Source organism: Onychostruthus taczanowskii, unplaced genomic scaffold (assembly GCF_017590055.1).
Source record: "Onychostruthus taczanowskii isolate IOZ18803 unplaced genomic scaffold, ASM1759005v1 scaffold7, whole genome shotgun sequence".
In the NCBI taxonomy this organism is placed as follows: Eukaryota; Metazoa; Chordata; class Aves; order Passeriformes; family Passeridae; genus Onychostruthus; species Onychostruthus taczanowskii.
Window position 1 is genome coordinate 6,811,346 of NW_024504786.1, and position 25,634 is coordinate 6,836,979.

The 25,634-nt window shown below is 42.3% G+C and overlaps 1 protein-coding gene across 1 annotated transcript in view; it reads left to right on the top strand.

Annotated features, from left to right (window-relative positions):
• Positions 1-25,634, top strand: part of TRABD2B (TraB domain containing 2B) — a 262,429-nt gene that overhangs the window by 202,980 nt on the left and 33,815 nt on the right. Inside the window, exon 5 of the mRNA XM_041421843.1 lies at positions 17,976-18,066. Within this exon, the coding sequence (XP_041277777.1) occupies positions 17,976-18,066 (91 nt within the window). The remainder of the gene's footprint in view (positions 1-17,975; positions 18,067-25,634) is intronic.

A 25,634-nucleotide genomic window follows, 5' to 3' on the forward strand; every position in this document is an offset into this window, starting at 1 on the left:
GTCCCCCCATTCGCTGTCAGGGGACGGTGAGGTCCCTCCTCTCTTTGGTGGTGACTCACAAGCCTTGGGCAGGAGTTGCTGTGAGTAATGCTCCAGTAGCACACTTAGCAAAGAGACTCTGTACTCTGATGTCCTGGCCAAATTCTTTCCTGGAAAATTGGATAAGATGCATTTCCACTGCGATTCCAGATGCACAGAGTATTGCTTGCTGTTCACTGTCACAGTCTAATGTCAGCTATTCAGCATTAAGGTGTGCTTTCTTTTCTGTGATCAGCTAGGGAATTCCATGAATATATCAACTACAGTAATAATGCTCAGAGACAAGAACAAAAAAGAAGCTTGATTTGCTACTGCACAGCAGTACTGCACTCAGGATCTTTTGATGAAGTGTATGTGTTGTATTTATTAGTTACTGAAAGCTAGTTAACTCCTATCTGCAAAAGAAGCATTCTGCAGGCTGCATATTGAAGTTCCATGAAATGAGTGAATAAAAAAGTGGTTTCTGATCTTTCCTGCAAGTGTAGTATTTACAGAAAAGCTCTATTTTCAAAAAAGGACCAATAACCACACAACTCGTTGACTTGCAGCTGAAAACTGTACTGAAAAAGACTATCTTTCCTTCTTTGTCTGTGTTGTGTGCTCAGAGAGGGCTGGAGTTGGGCTTTGTCCAAACGGCAGTCAAGTGATCAGAAAGTGGGCTCGGTGAGTGATGGGCAGAGGGTGCCCGAGCAGGGTGTAGCGTAACGCACAAGTGCAATGCAAACACTCTCACCGAGCCCTTGCTCTGCAGGCAGACTTCAGATACTGTGTTGACAGCATCAGTCAAAGGAAAATAAAATTGCTGAGGGGCTGTGAAAGGCGCTCTCTGTTCCAACAGAACAGTGCATATAACCTCTGCTTTCTGCGAGCAGTCGCAGTGACACGTGAGGGAAGGGATGCGTGATAATAGCAACAGAAAATCCCAGCAGCTCTGGTCACAGCAGTAGTGATACTGAGCAACAGTAGCTTACTACGGCTCATTGCTGGAGGGATTTTGCTTTAAAGGTTTGAGTTCAAATCCAGCTCTTTCTCACGAGCAAGTTGCGCTGCCTGTTGGTTCGGGAGATTGTGTGCAGCAGAAGTTCTGGTTCAGCTGTTGAGTTGTGGGAACTTAGGAACTTACCAAAACATAAGTGTGTTGTATGATGCCTGAAGATCTGGAGAAACGATTATTTGTCAGTTCCAAAGTAACTGTGTTAGTGACCAGGAATGGGGTTTTTTTGAATAGGAATACTCCATATTTCTATTACTTTGGTACAGCACCAAGGAGATATAGTAGAACTGTGGCTTTGAGAAACAACCCCAGTGTAAGTAATACTTTTATTTTCATTTTTTAAGTTGTGCAGCTGCGCATTAAACAGACTTCTTAGAGGAACTCTGCTTATTTCAATGGGACAGTTTCTAATTAGCTAACGCTTGTTAAGTAAGGGTCACAGCTTTGGACCTGATTTCTGTCCTTAAACTGCTCTGAGATCTTAGGGGGCTGCACATGAAATAACAGTGCTATGTATAATTCACAGGGTGTTGTCAGTTGAAAGCTTCTCTGCATTTCATGTATCCAGCACTGTTCAGGCCAGCTGGCAGTCAGCTCAAGATAATGATGCCATGATAGGAAAGATAGTCAGAAGTTGCCAAAACTATTAGACAGCACATCTGCCTGCTGGCTGCCAGGATCAGCACTGAGCTGCCAGCACCAGTCTCTTGGGTAGAGATGGAAACACCTTCCAGTGTAATCCATGTGTCACAGCTCTTCAGAGACACAAACAATGGCTTCAGGTGGTATCAGGGTATTTCCACTGTGTTTAATCTTGTTCAGATTAGTATCCCTAGTAACAGCAGAAATACGTGCTAGATGCACCAAAAGTGATCAAGACTGTGGCAAACCTGAAATGCAGATTTTTTTTCTTAAGGGCGTTTCCTTCAAAACGTTTTGATATTTCGATGTCTTCTGCTTGGCTGTTGGCTCTGAGAGCAAAGCAAGTTTAAGGCAGTGAATGAGAGCTGGTTTTCATAGAAAAGAATAGCTGTTTTCTGCTTTTATGCTGATAATACAAGTTCTCAGCACTGGTTGTGTAGAATAATACTGCTGGCAGAGGGAGAGACATGGAGAGACAAGAGGGATCATGTTTCATGGGCCATAAACTGGGGCACACTAAAATAATCCTCTCAGATATGGTCAACTGAATATGAATCCGTGTAATCTTGAATACACTCTACATGAACTCAGAATTAATCATCAGAAAAAATGAGCCCATGAACACAGAGCTAGATGTCAGGAGGAATATTTTGTTCTTATGGTGAAATACTCAAGACCAACTCGTGGCATTGTCCTACAAAGAGCATCATAAAATCTAACCCAAAAGATGTCATTATGAATTATTTGCTGGAAGCCTGACTGTCCCTTGCTCAGTATATTAACATGCCATGTGGCATTTATTTCCCAAACAGATTAGGAAGTGCAAAGTCTGTCATTAAAAAAGCTCAGCTGGAAACCAGTGATGTTTTTTTTTTTCCCCTATAGAAGCCTTATTCCTTCTAAGACTGATATTTAGTAATCCTTTGAATTCATACTTCAAACAACTTGAAAGCTGAGCTTTGGTTCTAATACTGACAAGTCTGTGAGTCTGATGTCTCCAAGTCTGGAAAAAAGAGGTGTCTGTTGCTCTGGTGGGGCTCCTCACCCTGGACATGAAGTCAGTGATGAGCATTGTGGTGGTGGTGGGAAAGACAGAGATTACAGTATCCTGAAGTTCATTCCAAAGTTCAGTCATCAGCAAATTTATCAACATATAGGCACGTAATGGGACAAATGTATCCTTCTGGGAGGAAAACATTATGCTTCTTGTAAGGATGGAGCAGTAGGGGCATAAACCAGTTACTTTGCAAGGAATCCAAGTGAGTGTTTCTTGAGAGAAGGAGTCCCGGTATCTCATCCACAAAGAAAATATTATCAAATAAAATTTTGATTTCTGTTGTTTTTCCCCCAAAAATGTGATCAACTATGGAGCATAATTGTAGGGTTTCCTAACCCTTGGTTCATTGTGACTTCGAATGTCTGGGGCCACTGTACAGATCTCTTATCATCCTCTGTATGATAATGGGTGGGTGATGTACAGACTTATCAACCTCCTTCTGGAGCTCATGATGTACCTCAGAAAGGAATGAGAGACAGAGGGGAGAGTGAGACTTCTTAATGTGCCTTGGGAATTCATGACAGATCTTGAATCTCTCAAGGAATGTTTTTCTTGTTTCACTCCATTGGGAATTGTCTCTGACGTAGTCTAAAGCATGTTCAGAACGAGTCCCTTTCATTTTGCTGGCCTCTCTATTGCTCTTGTCACTGACCCAAAGCCTTTTGATTTTTTTTTTCTTTTGACATTCTTGAGCTAATTGGCCTCAATGAAATAGTGGTTTGTTTCCTGCAGAAACTTGGCTGTGACAAAAAGTGTGGAAGTTGGAAGAAATTTGGGATAGACCAGTGTCAAAGGGCTTATATAATAGCCTGGAATAGTCAGCCAGAATACAGTGTGAGAGCATCATAGGTGGAATTCAGTTGAATGAAAAGTTCTGCAGGGTTTGGGCACAGAAATGGCAGTAGGGCCAGCAATTAATTTCATACTTCAGTCAAGATTATCTCAGTCTCATCCACTTAAAGGAGCAGATAATTACTTAACTGGGTAATTATGGGCGGGATTCCTTCAAGAAGGCATAATTTTGCCACAAGAGGCAAGTGGCAAGGGGCCACTCTTTAGGCAAGAGGATCTTGTCTGCTGTTCACACTCTGCTCACCTGTAACTGTGTGTGCCCAGTGCTCTGGAGCTCTGGTGTCTTCAAACCAGCTGGAAGTAAGGACCCCACATTGCACAGGAAATGCCTTCTGGGCATTTTTCATTGAATTCAATGAGCTTCTGATCAGGTTGCGCACAAGGAGAAACTTTGAAGCATTATAAATGAAAGTAAAGAGCTAGACTGGACAGGTTTGCAGCCTCAGAAGCAAATTGAGTGCTGTGAGTTGAAGACAGAAGGAAGCACAGTTTCCTCATTTGCTTTTCTGTAGCATGAATCTCTGATCAGCTCCCTTGGATTCAATGGGAGTCTCATTCCTGACTTTAAGGGAAGTAGATGGGACTCTGCAAAGTGGTATTTTGGCTCTGAACCTCTTGTCTGTGGATATGACTTTAACAGCCAGGGAAGGTCCCACCACCATGTTCAGGCTTTAAGGTGCTGCAAGTAGATCTCAAGAAAAAGAGAGATGCCAAGGATCAGGAATTCATCCACATTAGCAAGATCTGGGCTCAGTCTAGAGCAGTGGAAATTATTTATGTCTTGTTTTGTTGGCTGAACCAGATGATTGAAGGAAAAGTTATATTGGGTCAATGCTGAACAAAAACGTTTTCATTTTCTCACCAAAACAAAAGCCTAGAAGAAAATTCAGGCTCTGCAAAGTGTTTAATTTAATGTCTGTATTTGTGTTCTTTTTGAAATTAGATGTACGCATATTCCATTTCAGTAAATCATTGCTGTGTGCTTTGAAATAAAACTGATTTTTAAAAAAAATTTTGGTTTGTTTTGGAAAGAGCAAAGGACAGTATACCAGTACTCTTAAATTCCTCATCAGTATTCCTAATGTAATTTGGGAACTATTTTGGCTATCAAAAAAATAATTTTTTGGTAGATGAACTAGACCATCCCCACCCCATGTACAAAATGAACTCTGTTTAATCCTGAGACCCACTGATTTATCTGTAGAGCTGGTACTTAATACAAAGACACTCAGCTTGAGAGCATAGCCACTGGAGATGAGGGAAAGATAGGAATGTTCAGTTTCTCCTTATGGAAGCTTTCCTTTTCCAAAAGTAAAGTCTTAGCTGGGGAGGGATTACTTTTCTTTTATATCTATATATCTATATTTTTTTCCTAATAAAAATTCAATAATTCCTCTTCCTCTGAGTGATTTCTTCATTAACTGTCTTTGGTAATCTTTGGGCCAGTTGCAGTGATGGTATAAATCAGTGTGACTCAGCTAACACTATTTAGCTTCTAACCCATAAAGCTTCAAAGCACACCATCCCTGACTTATCTCAAGCAAATGACTGCTTCCCTGGAGCCGGCTGAGGCTGCTGGTGTTATTAAAGTTAAGCAGGAGTCTCCATGTTCTGCTGTGTTCAAGTTTAAACAGTAAGGTGATGACACTTCTCTTTTGCTTTTGTAATTTTTTGGAGTTGTTCTCCTTCCCTTCGGTATGTGTGGTTTAAAAGCAGTCCATCATGTTGCAGACTCTATAAACTGTGGGTTGCTTAATTTGTGTGATTCATAACACAGGGAAAAAAAAAAAGAGCCATCATCATTCTTGGTATTACATCCAGCTCTGTTACCCAGAGCATTGACCTTGACCAGCTAATGATAGGTATTTAATATATGTGCGTGTCTGTATATATAGATATAAATATTCATTATGTGAGGTCTGAGATCGTAAGGGAGTGCTGGCAGTGCCAAGTTTTGTTCGATGGTTCAGGCCTCCAGCTGTGCCAAACTCTGGGTTCCCTTAATGTACCATTAAAAAAAAACCCCAGGCTTTGCTTGAATGTCATCCAGCTTTATTAAGAGAAAGATCAAGCATAATCTTATTAAGCTTGTCACTCACAAACCATAAGGGTGCAGCCTTGGTGTGTCTGTTTGGTCCACATGTGCGAACAATTTTGCCTCGTGATACTCAAACAGGGGCTGTTATTCTTTAATGAGGGCTGTGAATAACAGGGCTACAAATTGCAATCTTGGTGATGTGCTCACACGCTCGTGTGTTAACAGAAAGGGGTGAAGGCGGGGATTGTTTGTTTGGATTTTGACATGTTCCTCAAGCACGCTTGAACCCACACAACCACAATGTTTTTCAAAAGCTGTTGTGTATATTTTGAGGTTTCTGAACTTCCATAATAACTTAGTCAGCTTTTGAATGTGACCATGTGTCAGAGTGGACAGCTGTATCAGGAAGACTTCACAGGAGCACTGAATCTCCCTCTTTTTGGTTTCACTAGAAGTCTGCTCCCTGGGCCAATATTATGAGGGGATGTTCAGATAAATTGTGCTTGCCTTCATTGTTGCTCCTTTTCCCCAGTGTTAACAGCTGGGCAGCAGGAGATAACAGTGGAAACCGCTACTGTTTATACCAGTGTAAAACCAGAGTACTGCAGTGGGGACTCAAATCAAATATTTCTGCTTGCTCAAAACATGGATGTATATAGAAATTCTGTGTATTTATATTAAAAAAAAACCTAAATTGAAACTGGTCAGGATGTTTGGCCATGTGGCTGAGAATAGATCTGTGTGGGTGAAACTCACAAAAATAACTAGTAATGAGTGGAATGTAGAGACACATTTGATAGTCGAATAGGGAATAAGTTTGTAATTAGAAGAACTTCCCCATAGACATAGCATATATGAATTAGTACTTGAGGAATACAGCTTTCCAAGGCTTTTAGTCAATTCAATTTTAAATTTGTGAGCAAGATATCCTTTGTCCACGAGGATGTGGGGGCTTGATACAACTGTTTGCATGCCCCGAGTAGCTCACAAATGAAGGCATTTGTAGGATGAAGCTCATCTCTGCTGGGTTGGAATAGGTATTCATACAGCACCTTAGCAGCTGAGAATCTCTAACTACTGCAGGACTATGTTCTGTTCTTTTCCCACTACACAGATGGTCTCTCTGACAGATAAGATTTACTGACCCTTCTGGTAGAGCATTTGCCATTGCTGGCTGGAAACGCCCCATCTTTCCACCACAGGACCTTTAGCCAAAGGACTGTCTGTCCTTCACAAAGCATTTCTTTCTTCAGTTTTGCTTTTAAAGAAATAAAAAATAATTAAGAAAATACACGGCCATGGAATCTCCTAATGCGGTCAGTGTCCTCTGGAGGTCCTTATTCTAATTTATACCAACATCCTTAGTGTCAAAGCTGATCTGATCCGTCATGCCCAGGCAGAGCTGATCCTGGTCTATGACATTTAGATGCACTAAAATGGGTACTTTCTAGCCCAGTTTTCTATTATTCCACATCTTTGGCATGCTTTGCATTTCCAAGGAGAGAGTGCTCCAGATGTAGGTGCTCCAGATCTCTTCCAACACCAAATGTATCTCAGGGTCTTCTAATACCATATTCAGCATGCAGTATCTTCATTCTCCATGCAGTATCTTCATTCTCCATGCAGTATCTTCATAAATATATGTAGTGTGTTTCTGCCTTCCTTTTCTCCTCAGGGGCAAGAGTTTGTTGGTGTGATCTGCCCTGTTTTGGGGGTTTACTTCCCAGTGTCAGGACAGGCATGAATCAAGCAGCAAGCCTTTGGCATGGAGTGTAAGGTGGGAAACAAGTCTGAGTTTACACCTGCTAGAATGCCACAGAAGCATCATCTGACCACAATTTGAGAGCATTCTGTGGACTTTTGGGGCTTATTTCTCCTGCTTTCCCTCTGTGGAAAGGACCTCAGCCTAGGGCCTCAAAGCACTCCTTGAAAAATCCCCTTGCCTGCACTGGCATTATGGTGCTGCAAAGGAATCCTTAGCTGAATTACAAGGCTGAGGATGGTCTTTTAGGGCAGGTTTCAGCTGTGTGGTTGAATGGATTTGGAGATGCCTGGTCTAGCTTGTGAGGTGGCAAGTGATCTACGTAGCAGCGAGCAGTTTTTGATGGAGCAATTAGCTCAAGCCTTGCAAGTCGTGCAGCTGCGCCAAGCTGCCTTTAGAGCAGCGCCAGCTCAAACCACAGAGCAGCACTACGTGTAATTGCCTTTAATCCATGATCAAGGACAGGCTTGGAATCATGCCTGCTGCAGTGTGCTCCTCTGCAGGGCAAAAGAGAAAGGGTTGGGTCCAAACTGGAGACCAGGTCGTATCTGTTGTGCTCAGCCGGGACATGTCTCAGCAAAACCAGAGGGCATCAAGCAGGAGGAGGGGACACATATCTGGGCACAGGTGAATCAGGGTCCATGAGCTCCTTGGAGGACTTGCCCTCAGCTGCTGATGGAGACCATCCTGCCTCCAGGTGTTGCACTGGCTGGGCAGCCTCCAGATGCCACCAGCGCTGCACTAATTAACCTGGAAGAAAAGGCCATTTCCAGGTTGGGGTGACACCTCACCTTATTCACAGCCTCAATTGTGAACTTTTAGGGGTGTTTTTCTGCAACAACAGTGACATCCAGTGGCCAGCTGGATTTTTCTGGGAAAAGAACAAACCACAGTCAGCCTTAACAATGTGAAGTTTTTTATAGATAAAAAAATCCTGACTAAGGAGGCTCAGTTTTGGTTTCCTTGTGCAGTTTTCTTTTAAAAAAAAGTCTGGTGAAATGGTTTCTGGGGTTTTTTTTATGTCCATGAGGTAGAAAGCATCAGTACTCTCTGCTCCAGCAAGGAGTTTGTCCTGTGTCCATAAACTCCAGGGGGCTGGCAATTTGCTGAGGAATCACTCTGTTTTGTGCTTAGGCATCACCACGTTTTTCACTTATGAGACATCCACAATCCAAATAAACCACCAGGAAGGGGCTCCTGGAATAGATGAAGAAAGCAGTGTAGTCTGTAGAATAATTGACTGAGAGGTCAAAACCAGAAAGAACAAGCAAGGATCCGTGTCCTGCCAACTGGGAGCTTTGATTTGTGGTTTCCAAACTGCTTTTCAAACAGAAAATGACAGCTCATCTTGTAGTCTTTTGAAGAAGTTTCACAGATTCGACAGACATTGCCCCCAAATAACTTTCCTGGAATGGTTTGATCTCACACTAGAGCAGAATAAAGTTCTGTTTAATTCAGTTTAGAGCTGTCTTGTGCAAACTAGAGAAACTGGGGGAGGCAGGTTCAAAGCAAACACAGTGAAGTGCAGTTTCACACCAGGCTTGATTCCATTGTGGACACAGTATATTGTAGGATCCATGCATCCATGAGGCCAAAAAAGGACAGACTCAAGAGTCCAGCTCACTACTGAGCCTGCAGACAGACCATGGCTGTCACCCCTATTTATTTCATATAAGAAGCCATTTAGTGCATCCTTATTACCTGCTAGAAGCCTTTGTCAAAGTCAAGCAAAGGTGCTGCATTTCATAACACTGGCTGTGTGCTGGGAGCAGATGAGGTCCCACATGGTCTGGTCCTTGCTGGACCTCAGAGATGCCTCCAGAAGTTCAGTGAGATACTCTGCTTACAAAAAGCTGTCTTCCTGACTGAGGACCTTTCCAAGGCCTGAAGCTGCCCTGAGCTTTGACTCCACCATGTCCTTGAGGTGTTTTAGTGCAGTGTTCACAGTTACCACCTTTGCAAAGAAGGCAGAAGTTAGTGAGTGTAGTTTCTCTCCATTACCCTGAGCTGTGCCTGGCTTTGGCAAGCATGTCCTTGTGCATTCCAGACTGTTTGGGGATGGCTCAGGGGATTTGCAATGGTATATGAAACACTTCTCTTAGAGGCTGCTTGCCCTGCACTGGCTGTCCAGGGGCCAGCAGCAGCTTCTGTGGAAAGAGCTGATAACTGTGGTTCAGGTGGGAGAGGGGTGTCTACTTCTGCAAGCCTGTGCATGCACTAATAAGGCACCTTGGGTACAAAAAGAGACTGCATTTCCTCACCAGTTTCCTCATTGCTTGAGGCATTGGTGACAGCTGGCAAAGAATGTTAAGACAGTGCATTTCACACCAGACTGCCTGCACTTGGGGGATCTGATGGTCCCAGAGATGCTTCCAGCACCCTGGAAGACTCTTAGAGACCCTGGGTTTTCTCTGGATTTTCCTCAGCCTCGTCTCCTTTTCTTCTGCTGCAGTGTTAGGGATGGTGAAGTTCCAAGATTTTGTAAAACATTGACCATGTCCATTGGAGAGGGTTCCATGAGGGACACAGAGACATGTTCCCTGTCACATGTTTATTTAAAAAAATAAAATAAACAAAAACAATTTAAAAATAAAATCACATCTAGCCATGGCATTCTGCTAGAGGGGAAAATGCCAATAACCATTCTCCATGCAGTATCTCAGACTTAGTAAGCCCTGCCTTTGCTCATAGTAAAACCTGGGGACAAAGTCAATCAAACTTCTATTTCAGCCCTGCCCACATGATTTTCCTCCTCCGTACTTTTTGCCCTGGTAAGTTGATGCAGCTTGTACCAGCAAACACCACCAATACATTTTACAGAATAAACACTTCAAATATTCAGGCTTTGTTGTTTGACTTTCAAGGGATCCTGTGTTTTCTTTAAGAATATATGCTGAAATTGTCATCCTGTGTTGGACCTTCTCTCTGTGGAAAACTCCTCTAAAGCCATATAAGTGAAGCAACAATATGAAATACCTCAAATGGTCCTATAATCAACCAAAACCCCGATCAACACAGCTCCCTGTCCTGTGCAAACTCTGGCACGACAAGAGAGGTGGGGAACAGGGCAGAAAAGGGAATGATGGGGAAGGATGGGCTGTGTGCAGTGTTCAGGAGCTTCTGGGCAGTGGCTTGGTGGGTCACCATGCCATGCCTGATAGACACCGAGGCTAAAGGAGATCCTTAAACTCACATGGTCAATGGAAAGAGACTTGCACAGAGAGCTCATGTTCTTCCCAAACCTACTGTTTGAGGAGTTAGAATGAATTGCTCTGTGGAGGTGCCATCCTCTCCAGTGAGACTCACTAGCACAGACCAGTCACTTCATTTGGAAATGTCTGAGACAGCTACAAACTGATACAGAGGGCAGAGGAGATTCTTAGGAGGTGACCTCACTTTAGCTCTTGCTTGTGTTGTTTTTCTGAACCCAAGTGAAACAGCTGGTTTAGACTTGGAAGAAAATGGACCTTTTTTTTCCTCCCCAGAAAAATAATTTTATTGTTTACCACATATGTTTAGGGCAAGTCTGCTAGGGAAAGTGCTCCAAGACTTCAAAGACAGCAGAGAACTGAGTTGCTGAGCTCACATTATGGCAGTACATTGAAACTGGAAACAGAGGGCTGTACCAGCAAGGAGCCAGCTCCAAACTGGTAAACTCTGTCCCTATGTTGAGGAGTGTGCATTGCACTCCAGGGTGCTTCTGGAGAAGGATTTCCATGATGTGACCTCAACAATAGCTCCATACCCTTAACAGAAGGGCTGCTCAGAAAGGAAGATCAGAAACGGAGAGACTTTGGGGGAGTTTATTATACTTGGGGGCAGCAAGGAAATAGAAGTCTGTGGGAATCTGTCTGTCCTTCAGATTGAGATGCTCCAAGTATAGAATTGCACTGCAGATCTCCTAGACACCCCAGGGATGCACAAATCTGTGCTCTATTAGCCTGGCGTCAATCTGGAATAACCCCCTCAACTTTTGGCCCTTCATCTCTCCATTCTCCCTCTGGCTACGGTGTGGCCTTTCTCCAGAGCTTGTTCTCTAAGTGCACTCGGGTGAGAGGGAAGAGAGGTGATTACATGCAAGAAAAGAATGAAGGGGAGCCCATGGGAGGATTGCTGGACGTTGGAAATGCTGCACGCTTTGGCTTCTTATGTGTTATTGCTCTGATTCCCGTGACTGTCCAAAAGTGGCTATGAGTCAGTTCCTCACAACTGCATAGAATAACAACATCAAACGAGAGGGAAAATGATTTCTCCATCTGTTTGGAGAACGGGTGGCATGATGTAAGGAGTCTATGATGAAAGCCTGCTTTACAGGACCATTGCACGTGGCTTGTGCAAAGTATTTTTTAAGGCATGCTTTGGGCTTGGACACTCCTGCCAAATAGGGGAAGAGGAAAGCTCATTCCCTGCATCTCCAGCTCTCCTTCACAGCTTTTTGCATAATGCTGCAATTTCCAAGTGCAAAACCGTGTCCTGAAGCAGAGCAAAAGCCAGCAACCTGGGGTGACAGACTTTTCTGGAAGATGGGGCCTTTGACAGTCCCTTTCTCTTTGGAAAGCCCACAGAGCTCTTAATTCAAACCTGAACACCAGCCTCTAGGAAGCTTTTGTTACATCTAGTGTGGTGTGGTAGGGCTGCATGTCTCATCCTCTGGCATGGTATGGCTCACATTTCATACTAACTGGGCTAGGCTGCGTTCCTTCAAGCCATTTCCAGAAAATTCCTTCCCCTGTTAGATCCCCACAAGCATGAGTTTTGTTCACATTTTCAGTAAAATTTAAAATCCAAATATTCAGGCTGTCCTAACATCATACTCATGCCTAGGTGCAGATCACCCACCTAATCCATTACCTGGTGTCATAAGACACTTCACATAAGAGGGTTACTCAGGCTGGGGGAATCTTTCAGATACATCTAGAAGTAGCTTGCAAGAGCAAGATCTGCACAAATCCAGCACTGGCTTCTTGTCAAAGTGTATTCAAGATACTTTTTTCAAGACCATCCTTACCACCAGAGTGAGATTTCAAGGAAGTGGTTCAAGAACAAAGAGAAGCAATTGTCTGGCAGTGAGGGTCATCATGAGGAATGCTGAAGAGCCTCCAGTTTTTAAAACATGTTATTCATTAGCAAAGAAATACGCTGGACAAGGAGTGAAAGGGAATTTAAAATTTGGAGGGTTTATCCACAACACTGATTCCCCACCATGGGTCTCTGGAACATGTGTCATGTCCGAAGAGAGTAATGTGGGATGGCATGTGGTTCCCAGTAAATTCCTGCTGTTACCAGAGACCTCTGGGTCAGACTGGAATGCTATAGTGGAGAAATCATCAAATTCAAATAAGAGTCATTGCCTGGAGTGTTTGCTGTAGCTCCTTACTACAGCCGCATCTTGACAAATTCATCTTTCAGCTTCCAAAATACTGAGCTTTGACCATTGTAGAATAAGAGGAATGGAGATGCAGTTTTAGAGGCAGCAGGCAAAGGGACCACAAAGTATTTACCCTGACTGTAAAGGGGCAGCTCTCAGCCTTTTGCCTTTTTCCCTACACTAATTCTTGTGAAGCTTTCCTGCCATAAACACTGGTGCTGCCAAGGGACTTGAGAATCAGCATCGAGGGAGAAGGAGGAATAGAGGCTGCCGCCTCCTGATTGCAGAGCAGCCCAAGGTCTAAATGGCAACAAAACGTTATACATAATGTCTGATTCACTGTGTGGAGAATGTAAAGAATTGAGACCTCCCGACACAGTTTACATTGGCCCTTTTTATGACTAATTGTGCAGAAAATAGCTCTGCTTGTAGTGTGCATGGAAACAGTTCAGATTTCTGCTGTGTGTCAGCTAATGGCTAGCAAGGCTTTTTTAGCACAACTTCAAAGGCTCTGGCAATGGAGGTCCTTTGTGAGGGAATTATCTCCTGCTCCTTTGTACCCCATTATCCTTCTAAGCCATAGAACAAAGAATTGCAAAAAGAATAGACAAAGTAATTTGTAGTAGATCTCTAAACCTAGATAAAGTATATAACATTTGCTTAAAAACATTTTTTTCTGCCTCTGTCATCAAAACGTGGTTATAATTTTTCTGTGTAGGAACACCCAAGTTCATGTAACTTTTGAGGGATGCAACCTGATGCTTAGGTTATTTATGAGGGTCACTAGGATGTCTGAAATGGAAAAGGAGAGCTTTAGTTTATGTGGTCAATTAGAAAATACATGGCTGTCAAGAGTTGGCTGAGAAGTGTCTTTCTCTCTGCCTCAGGATATTCCACTAAGAAAGGAAGAAAGTGCATTCTTTCAGCAGTGTGTTTGTGCATGGACGTGCTTTAAGGAAAACACATATATTTCACATATTTTTTCATGTTTTGTAGTTAAAAAACCCCTAATTGATGGTTTATTCTTTCTTTCTTCCAGTGAAAAATGAAACTGTGGGGAGATAAGGAAACACATTACATGGATCTGCTTTCTGTAGTCAAAAGAACAGTTCTTAATTAAAAATAAAAAAGCAAACCAGAAATGGAATATCTGTGATTAATGTTAGCAGCCATGCTGTATAATGTGTTCCTCCACTGTCTCCAGATCCTTGTCTCGAAAAAACAAAATGTGAGTGAAAGGAGAATAATCTTGGTCTCGTCAAATTTAGTAAGAAACCCCCTCTTAAGTGCAGCAGCCACACTGACCACTGCACTGTGTTTGTGTTTGTGTTCAAACTACAAAATTACTGTGTTTAGCACTGGGTCTTGTCCTCAGGCAAATCCCATGAGTATCTCCTTATCCTCAGAGGGTGGAAGAATTGCATCCACACCTGGGCATTTTTAATCTTAAACTGTTAGGGGTGGCTGCTTTGCATATCTCCATGCCCAAGTACAGACTTTCTCTTCAGGTCCCTATGTAGAAAATCTTTTATGTCTGCTTTCTCTCCTTTTCCACTTCCATGGATTTCCCAAGGCAGCTGATGTTCTGACCTCTCAGATCCACTTTTCATCAGCTGTCAAGATAAATTTGGTTAATACTGCAGGAATGGTTTATTCAGGTTTAGACTGAAGAGGGAATAGTGATGGAAATGCAAGATCATTCCCTTGCCTCTCTAACCTGTCTGATATATCTCTAGATGCACTAAATTTTTAGTAGTTATACACTCTTGAGGTTTTTCCCAGGCCAGGAAGAGAAATTTTTAAAATATTTAAGCAGAAGCTTACATGCGCACACACACACATACATATATATATATATATATATATATATATTTGTGTGTGTATATATATAAAGCTCATTTTCTTCATATCTATAAATAAAAATTAAATCCACTGATTTTATAAAGAATATGACAGTTACTGCATACTCTGTTTGCACATATGAGCAGCCTCTAATATGCAGGTTATTTTGTTTTCATCACACAGGCTGTCAAAGTAATCTGTTGTTAATATTTAACAAGTGTGTCCTTATCTCAAGTTGTGGGTGACTAGGGAGAGTTATTTTATGTAAGATATTTTTCACATAGAAGATTTTCCTGGATTTTAAAACTCGAAAGGATAATTATGATGGACTTCACAGCAGGAGGCAGGTCAAGACAATTCTTCCAGGAATTTTTTAACCTTTCATGTTTCATGTTACCTACCTACACTGGACCTCTCCAGTGCCACCTTTTTCCTTAAACCTTCCTCTTCCACATCTCTGTTCCTGAGGAACTCCTTGCCATGGGATAACATGGATCATGTTGGCAAATGTCTGTGTTGGGTGGGAAAGACTGCTGGTCTGAGCATGCAAAACTTCATGTTTTCAGTCACTAAAGTAGAACATAATTTCAGGTTGCTTGTGGTGTGCATGATTTGGCTTCAACAGTATTACCATGATGTAAAATGAACAGGCAGATACAAAAACAACCTTGATATGTGAATTCTGACTGGACAGAGAAGTTAAGACAAATAGAAGTCAGAACTCTTCAATCAGATGGAGAGAATGCATTTACAGGACAAGCTGGTGATGAGATGGGTGGTAACTTACACAGACGTATGAGGGATAATACAAGCAGGTAAATTTTAAGCAGAGTCTAAAGGTTAAGTTTTGTAAAGACTTGCTCATGCCATCTCCTAGTAGTTGTTAAAGTTTTGGGCTCTGTTAATGTTTGTGGAATGGAGAATTATTTGGGGGCCAGCTCAAAGTTGGATTTTGGTTTTGATTTTTTTATTTCTTTTTATTTCTGTTCTCTTGGTTGAACTGGAGCATTGAAAATATTTTAGTATGTGTTGGATTGTGAATGTACAAAGAAATAACTGTGATGTTTGCATGGATATTTGTAATTAGGATTTTAATTTATTTGGTAATCTGAAGTTGAGGGGGTTTTAATGGAAGCTGGCATTCCTTCCAGTTAGGAAAGGCAAAATTAAAAGAACAATCCCTGTTGCCATGCTGCCCAGCAGATCACCAGTCCCAGCAGCTGGCAACTTTCAGCTTGGTATCCTCACAGAGGGCAGGATGGGAAGTCCAGGAAGTGTCATCTTTTGGTCTTCATCCATCACTTGAAGGGATTTGCAGGCTCTGCTGAAGAGCTGACATTGTTGACAGTTCTACCATTGTGTGGATGAGGAGTCAGAGCTTTTGCATAGTTACTTTTTTCCCTGAGTTTGAAAGAGTTAAAATTGGTTTCTCTTGTGCTGTCATCTTGTCAAAGATTTGCTGGATTCAGGACAATTATTTACATTAAGAAATCTTTTGGCATTTAAGATTCTGGCTCAGGGAAAATAAAGTGGACTCGGAAACGTCTCGGACTCTGATACCTTTGACTTTGGCTCCTCAGTGTCACTTTGCCAGTGACAGAATAGGGACCTTTGTTTGCCTTGGCCACTGCATAAAAAAACAGGATATGATCAAATCCAGTTAATCATTCACAAATGTCTCATTTCTTGAATCTCTGAGGGTGTATAACACATTTTTGGGACTGTTCTTTGCTGCTTTGGCTTTTGTTATAAGTAAGTTAGAAAGGGGAAAATCAAATTTTGAGTTTTCTTAAAAGGAAGTGGAGGAATCCTGGAACACACTAGGGCTCTGCAAATGTACATTTAATCATTTAAAGAAATGTCTTTTGGCTAAAAGCTCTTACCAGCGCTTGCAAGTTGCACTCAAAGCCATACAGCTACAACGTTCCAACAACTGAGGCGAGTTAGCGCCCTTGTTGGCAGCGGGAGCAGAGGGATGCAGGCTGAGCAAATCCTGGGGGCTGAATGCTCTCAAATTCATCAGGACTTTGTGCAGGGTGGGCAAAGAATCCCGGGGGTGACCCTGCTGGTGGCTGCACCAGCTCCTTCCATGGCGGTGTCCTTGGAGGGGGGACTCAGGCACCTCTTGCCTGCCTTGTTTTTTTTCAGTGCACACCATTTGGCTGTGCTGTGGAGCCAGACAATCAAAATCATCTCCTGCAAACACTTTCACTGTGCTTCAGGCAAGCACATGCTCTCCAAGCAGCAGCAGCAAACCAGAGGAGTGAGTTCTTACACCCCACAGCATAGTGGATCTCCCTCCTCCGAGATGCCACAGGCACGTGGTGGCTTGGGCACATTCCTGGAGAATTGGTCTGTTCAGAGCTGGCAGTGAGGTGCATTGACCTGGGTGTAAATGGGGGTCACCCAGCCCTGCAGAGCTGGGAGTTAATGGATATAATGGAGGAGAATTGTTCTGTTCTTCCTCCATGTCATTCATAGCTGCAGTTGGAGACAGATTACAGTGCCATGTGGATTTTAATAAATCTCTTTGTGGACTTCTTGCTCCCTTACTTTATATATCCAACCCATCCTGCAAACAGTGTGGGACTCTGACAATAAGTTGAAAGCTTTGGCTGGATTACACTCTCTTATTGAGTCTGTGCCCAAAGCCCTCTGAGGGCTCCCATTGACTCCGGTGGGATTTGGTTCAGATTTCAAGTATATGGGACCCCCTTAAGTAAACTCTTTCAAGGCCTGTACACACTGCAATACTTACTGAGCTCCTTGTTACTTCTGTGAATAGGAATGTGACCTTTACACTTCTAACAAAGAGCCCTGAATTACAGGACTAAATCTTCATGTTTTGGGAGAGATAAGGTTACCATCCCAGCTCCTCCCAGCCCCACTGTGCAGGTGGCTGAATGGCTGATGAGGCAGTTCCTGAATCACTGTGGTTTTAGTCAGACAAGTGCTGAACATGCATTACAGCAGCTTGAGTCTCTTCATTAGCAGATGTTCATGAGCAGTGATGGTCAGGGTTGTAAGTTGTTCCATTTCAAAAGTCAAAGCCCTCGAAATACCCTTTTGCCACTGCAGGGTCATTCTGATCTCCATGTTGGAAATTTATTTAATCAGTGTGCATCCTAAAAATGGTCACAGTGGAAGGCAAGACTAGCAACCCATCCCATCTAGGTTTCCTGTTATCCACCCAGTCTCTTGGCCATGTGAGGGGAGGGAGGGATAAATGAGATGAAAGAAGAAAGTGTTTGGGCTGTATGCTGACCCTCTGGTCTAGTTTTTGGTACCCTTGACTCCCAAAGCTCCTGTTCCAACAGGAGAAACTCAAGTGAGTGAGAGTAGTAGTTTGATTGACAGTGCTATTTTCTACCTGTATTTTAGGTCACTTCCTGGGTAACAACACTGTGATTGATGTACTGAGACAAGCAGGATTTGAAGTGGAGCACACCCCTCCTGGACAACCAATTGGAAAGTAAGCAGCTGCCCACAGATTATTAATCACTTTCTCTCCTTTTTTCTCTCCCTTTTTCTGTGACTAAGCAAGATTATTGCATTAGTATAGGAGGTGGGTGAGGAACCTCCCTTTCCCACCCAATTTCCAGACAAAAAGTGCATTGTAAAGCATCCATTGTGTGAGTTTGGAAACATATGGAGCCTGAATGGCTGGTGTTTTTGTGGGTTTTTTCCACTTGGGGACATTATTTATATCACAGCTGCTTCATTATACCAGCTCAGAAGTGCCATGGTTTCTTTAAAGAAACATTTCATTCAGCTCATTTTCCCCCAGAGCTGTTTTTCCTTTCTCTCTCCATGGGGTTTTCGTTGCTTCTCCATTGCAGACTTCTCTGTCAGGCTGCTGTTCTTCAGGTGGAATTTCAGTTTTTTCCTGAAGGACCACATTTAATGTAGCAGATGCAGCATTGAAAATGTGTTGGGCAGGTAGAGAGCAATTCAGTATTCCCTGAGCTTCTCCATATATCTGGTCAGGTAAGGCAGGGAAGAAGGACTGATCAATTGGCTCTTGGCAATCTTCATTAGTATAAAATAAAGCATGACACAAAATTGTCCTTAGCTGGTGAAACAGACTTCCTTCATCCTGCAGATTTTCTTTTTCCTGGCCATTTAAATGAGGTCTCTGTCTGAAGAAATCACAGACAATAAAACCGTGAGGGCTGGTGAGAGACCATCTAGCTTTGCAAAATCAGCCTTTCCCCTACATTCTGCAGATAAAATTTGGCCAAGGCTACTCTGTCATAGGATTGTTATCCTCATTAGGAGAAAGTGTTAGCAGCATGCTCCTGTCCCTGGTGGGCAGATATGACATGGTCCAAAACTGAGGTGAGTCTCAGTGAGGAGAATTAATGGCAGAGGTAGTAGACCATGTCTGAAAAAGCTGTGTGTAATCTAGTTGGAAAATCTGGCTGATCTAACCTTGTTTGGGAAACATCCGCAGAGATTCATATAGAATATAATATGGCTCAACTGTTCATAAGTGTTCTTTGACAGAGCATTTATCCAAAATGCTTCTTGGAATCTGTTGAGCCATAAAAGCATCGTCTTAAATAACAATGGGGGAAAGAGGAAGAAAAGGCTGTTAAACACCACCAGTAAGAGCATATATTCAGAGGAGATTTAAGAAGCACTTTGGCAGGGGGAGAAAAGTCAACATGGTGCAGGGAAGAGCAGTAAACACTGTAGCAGTCTGGAGCTGGAAATTTTTTTACTAAAACCAACCAAAAAAAAAAAATGCAAAACAGAAAAACCAAGCAAACTATAGCAGAACAGCCGAGGTGTACCATTCCTTGGTTTCTGACAAAGAAATTTTCCACTCAGGGTAGCAGACACTTTCTTCAGCAATTTTCATTTAGTTCAAAGTATCATCTTCCCATGAAAAGCATTTCAACTGGAAATTGTGAAACTATTAATTTAGTGGCTGCTGCAAGCCTTTGAGAAGAACTAAAGATGCAGTAGTGTGAGAGAAGTCCAAGAATAGTCTCTGCTCTCTGGTGTTAGGCTATGTCTGTACACATCATCACAGACTTGAAATAAAGGATGGGGCAGGAAACTTGGCTAAAAGCCAGTGCTTAATGTTGACTTATTTGCAGAGTGGGGCACCTCTGTGTGCACATTCCCCTACCTTGGCAGCAGTGTCTCCTGTTCATGATGTCTTCCCTAAAATTCTCAATTCCTGAGGGAAATGCCCGTGAAAGCAAGAGGGCTTGGACTCTGCCTAGATCAATGTGTGTGTCCTCAGCTGAATGGTCCCACACTGGGTGACTTCTGTTCCCAGATCCAGACCATCATGTTGGGCAGGTTTGCCTGGACTAGAACCCTTATTCCAGTGGGATCTGCTCTGAGCATTGAACATACAAAACTTTATTAAAGTGTAAATGGTTGTGCAGGAATACTGAGTGGAATCAAGAGAGAACGCATGGTTGCCCCCCCATAAGGATTAGATTCTCTGTGAGTTTTCCTGTGGTCTGATGATAAGGTAGATCTGCCAGTTCTAGACAAGAATAAAGAAAGAAAAATAAATTGCATGGCAAAAAAGTCCAGAGTTGCCACTAGACTGAATTACTCGAGGTGCAGAAACAGCAGAAAACGATAGAAATTGTGAATAAAGAGCATTTAAATATATTCACAAGGAACAGCTTTCTGCCTTTAGAAGAAAAAAAGACTTTCAAAACTGCACATCAGGGACTGTATTGTCATTTTCCTGTAACTGGGGCTGTAGCTATCAGAAGTGCTTGGGGCTCCCCCTTAGAAATGAGGAGGCTGCTGCAAACCATTTTGTCTCTTTTTTTATGGAATAGCTTATATTTTATGATTTCTGGGTGAGCTCCAAAAGGCAGTCTAGCCAAACAGAGTACAGCATCGCAATAGCACGACAACTTAATAGTTGTTGTGTTGTTTGTGTTTATGTTATATTGTCATGTTGCTGTAATTGAGAGTCTTGAGGAACCTTTTTGTCTAGCCTTCCTTTTTTTACTCTTCTCTTTCCTATTTAAAAGATTTAATAAAAGCAATTGAAAGGCCCAGAAGAGGAACCATTTTGCTATAGTGACTGTAGTAACAAAATATATACATCGAATAAACAAATAGGTGCTCAACAAATTTTGAGCTGCTTGCAAAGCAGAAATTGTTTTGTGGGTTACAGAGGTTGCAGAGGTGCAGGTGTTTTCATCTTGATTCTTGTGGAGCCATACATGAAGAGGTATTTCTTTGTGCTCAAGCCCAAAAGTGACATTTCTGCTTTACTTCCAAATAAGTTGTATAAGGGAGTCAAGCCCACTTCATTGCATTCTGGCATTGACAATTGAAAAATTGGATAGTGTTCAAGGAAGATCAGCTGGATTCTAATGTGGAGTTTGGGGGGGTGGACAGCACATGGAAAAAATGCAAGGGCTGGAAAAAAAACTGAAGCAGCTGCATGCTTATGTTTTAGCAAAGGGAATTAAAAAAAACCAAAACTATTGTGGACAGACTGTATGCAGAAGAATGAAGAGGAACAGTTTGAGCTGGCACATAGGAATGTTTGAAAGTCTATCAGACAGAATTTGAGGGTGATTTTGGATGAATATCAATGATTCCTTGACAGTGATTTGCAGGACAATTTTTCTCAGGTTAAGTAAGAAGCCCCATTATATGAAAGTAACTTTAGCAAAACACTCATGCTATGTCCTCCTTACTACCAGTACTGTTTTGGCAAAAAAGCAAATGGTCATTTTCTTTAATCTCTCTGTTCCCAAAACAGTATGGTTATTACTATTATTGACATTATCTTTCTTGTTCAATAATAATTCAGCAGCATTACCATAAATTGGTGGAGTATAGTCTGATATGATTTGATTCTGATATGATATGATTTAAATATCATATAGTCTGATACGATATGATTTAAATTCTGCCATCCATTTTGGTTTTAGAAAGGACAAGGGAATTTCTTTTGTAGAAAATAACTAGCACTATTCCTATGTATCAGAAAAAGAAAAGTCTTGGGAAGTGTGAAAAAGGACAAAGACCAAACCTGTTTATGCTTTCAGCTGCATATTGACTGGGTAAAGCCAGAAGATTGTTGGCTTCCTCTGTCCAAAATACTAAGCATGGGTTGTGAAATGGCTGCTCTTTAAGCCAACCAAACTGAATACCTAGAGTCTCACATTTCTGTTGTCTAGTGACAAGTACAAATTTGAGCCAAATCCTCCCTTTCCTAAGGTAGTGGGGAAAAATAAAGTGAGATCTTGTCTGGCTGGAAGAGATAGCCAAGACATAGAGGGGTCTGATGGCTCCAGAATCAGTGAACTAAACAAAGAAAAGTTTATATAAAGTATATTTAGCTGGTGTGGAGCTATTTGGGAACTCTTACTGACTGGATTTCTGAAATCTTCTTGCTCCTCCTGTTGATCTGCCTGGTGGCCCTGTGTTGACCTTCCTGTGCCTCTTCCAGAATTCCACCAAGCTGACTATTGAAAACACCTTCTGTAAAGCTCAATCCCTTTCTGTAAAAGAATCCCTGTTCTATTCATCATGCAGAACAATGCCATAAACACTTGAGAACTTACTCTCACATTGGCTTAATTTGTTCATTTTGTTGCCTGAGGGAAGTGTCCTGAATCTGTTTGCGTGACAGCCTTCAGCAGCGTTCATATTTGCTTCTTATTTTGCTGGCTGTCATCCTTGTCCCCAGATACAGGCATTGGAAAATTAGTGACTGAATCAATATCTCATTGCTTTGCCCTGAGATAAGAAAGGCAAGTTTGGTTTTTTTGGTGTTTTTTTGTGGTGTTCTGCCAACTGGCTGTCCCTGCTCCTCTCTGTCTTCAGAAAACAGAGCTGCATGCCTGGGGTTGGGAGAGAGGAGAAGATGGGAGAAAGTCTCCCCTTAGATGGATTCCAGTGGCTTGAGCAGATAAAGGGCCACAGCTGCTTCACATTTAACTGGAAACAGCCAAACTGCAAGATCAGGCCAGGAAGCACCTGTGTCTATGATGACTCTACTGTTGCTGGGTTCTCAGAATCAGCTCTGACCTTCTGCCATGTGCCAAGCCCTGATGTGCTGCACACCATCCTCTTGGCCAGAAGAACATGCAGCAGTGCTCATTTTCATCAGGCTCTCTCCAAGGATGGGATCAGTGCTGCCTTCTTTCAAAATCAGGGAATTCAGGATGAATCAAATAATTCAGCACAAATTTTTATGTCTGTTTATCTGAAAGTTTGAGAGTTTATTGTAAACTCTCAGAGCTCTGCTGGAGAAATTAATTACTCTTGCTCCTTCTGTTTGCACTTCCTGTCCCAGTTGAAGCAATGTGTCTTTGCTGTTGTAACTTACTCCTGTCCTTCTGTCTGAAGCAAAGAGCTTCCTCCCTCCCTTCTCCCATAGCATCCTGCAGTTGTGGCCCTGGCTCTGCTACTCATCCTTGTCTCAGGGTAGAAGTCTCTGCTCCCCAGGGAATGCTCTCTTCTTCCCCATGGGCTGAAAGCACACGCCATCCACACAGTGATGCAGCCATTTCACTCCATCGGGATCCCTAACTCTCTCAAGGTGTTGGACAGAATTGGGAAAAATGTTTGACATAACATTTCCCTCAGCCCCAGTTTGGTAAACCCAGTTTAAGAGATCTCAGAAAATTACAGATGCCCTCAGAACTCTCAGGAATCTCCCAGTACTTGCCAAGTTCCTTGGGATGCCTACAAACTCCAGCTTTCTGGTGCCTGATAGTCAGGGTTGCTCCACTCTGCATAGCTCTTAATTTTTGGGATGTGTTAGGGAGAATGTTAAAGTTGTTGTGAAAAAAGTAGAAGTTCATTTAGAAAATACGCAAGTGGGAAAAAATATTACAAGAACTGTGACACTTTAATTGGAAATGACCAAATTAATTGAGGAAAAAAGAACTGAGAAAGGTAGACTCTGGATCCCATCTCTTCTGATACAGGGAAAAATGCACCATTTTTTTATGTGAGTAGCATAATCTCCCTATTGGGATGTGGCAGTTCTTAAACCTCTTGTAAATCTTTGGATCTTTCACTTGATCTGAGCCTAAGGATCATATTCCCATCCCTTCCCTGTGAAGAAAAGTGAATCCATTATTTAGGGGGGTTCTCTGACAGAATAATTTACAGTAAGAGGTGCATAGGGATTAAATGGGGTTCATCTGCATGCATTGGTGAATTAATTGCCTCATCTAACATTGGAGAATATGACTACTCAATGCTTAAAATACTTAGCTATGAAAATAGGCACATTACATTTTCATGTTCCTGTGTGCCTTTAAAATATCCTCCTTTGCAATTTAATTGTCACTGTATCTACCTTACAGCCACAAAGCCTGAGCCTGCCAAAGTAACTCTTAGGGGGAAAAACATGAAAGAAGGTCTCCAAAACATGGTAGAGAAACAAAGTCAACTTACAAATTCTCAGCCATAGAAATTTAATTATCCTGTCACTTCCTGAGCAACACATTACTTAGGGACAGTGTATCTGCGTGTCCTTTAGGCCACCTTTAGACATTGATCACCTTCTGAGAGAATGGAATTTAGCAGCTTGCCACAAAAAAAAAAAAAAAAAAAAAAAAATCTGGGAAAGAACAAGATAGTCCGTGGTGTTGGAGTAAGAATACAGAACAGAACTTCTCAGGAATTTCATGCTTGACTAGTTCTCCCAGTGGGACATTCACTTTGCTGTATAATCAGATTTTATCCTCAGTAAAATTTCTGGTTTCTTTTGAAAGAATTGTTTCATATTCCATATAATTCTGTTCCTTGGGAAGGAGGCCCCTGGGGAAACCTGGGCTTGCTTCTTTTTGCTCCAGGGCAGCTTGCTCGCTGAGCTGTCCTGAAGCCAGTGCTAAGGTTTCTAAGGTTTTTTGCTGATCTGCAGCCTATCAGTTTTAGGAGATCTGTATCTCATACTCCATAAACTCTCTAATAGTAAACTTACAGAGCCTTGGAGACTTCAAAAGTTCAGAGCTAGTTCTTACCTTATTTCCTAGCCAAATTTCAGCGTTCTTGTTTCCACAGGAGAAGCTGATTTTTCATCCTCTTTCTGCATCCAGCCAACTCTAACGCAGATCTTTTCACCTCAGGTCATGAGTATGGGATTAAAATTTTGGTTTATAGTTATTAGAGATAAAGCTGATCCAACTTGCACTGAAGTTGTTGGCTTCCATCAGTGCCAGTAGCTTTTTTAGAGGTTATTTTTAATACGAGATGGTTGCTGATCCTCTCCCATCTTCGGTTGTGAGGAGCCATGAGGGAACTGGTGGAAGACTCAGAGTATGTTCACACAGTTGTGCAGATGCCTTCTACAGTCCAAGTAAAAAGACTGGCTTTTCCAGAGCAGTGCTCATGGGCATCTTCAGGCAACTGGCCCAGCTCGCTTGCAGGAGATGTCTGGCTGGTTTTAGGTGGCTAATCAAGTTTTAGATGGTTAATCATTCTGTGAGATGTGTCACTAAGCTCATTTAAGCCTTTGGAGAAACTGCGCCATCCTCTCCCCAGCGTTGTATTGAAACAGTGAGGTTGTGTGACTTTGTTTGTGTATTCAGCCTGCACTTGTCCTGTGGATTGATGGCCTCCACCCCGGGTGACATCAATCTGGGCTGAAGTGCAGCTGCACTTTGTAACAGCTCAAGGGGCACAAAGGTATCAAGTGGTATTGTGTGCTTGGAAAGATGTGGTTTATCTGAGGAAGTTTGTGGTCTGTTTGCTGTCACTCTGTCTTTGCAGTGCCGACTTCCCTTACCTTCACTATCACGTTGTCAGGCAAAGAGACCTCACACATTAGGACAGAGAGCTTTTCCACATCCAGAGCTGACTTATTTTCCTCCAGCAAGAGGTCTGTGGTCTGTGCTGCAGCCGATAGAGCTGCTTGATTCAACGTGAGTGTAGTATTTTAGCTTTCAGGAAGCTCTTTACAATGCACAAGTTCCTAAAAAAGGAACAGAAAGTAAGGAAGTCAATGACTTCTCTCACTGACACTTTCACCTAAGGTTCCTTCAATAACAGTTCCTTAGAAAAAAACAGTCAAAGATACAGTGTACT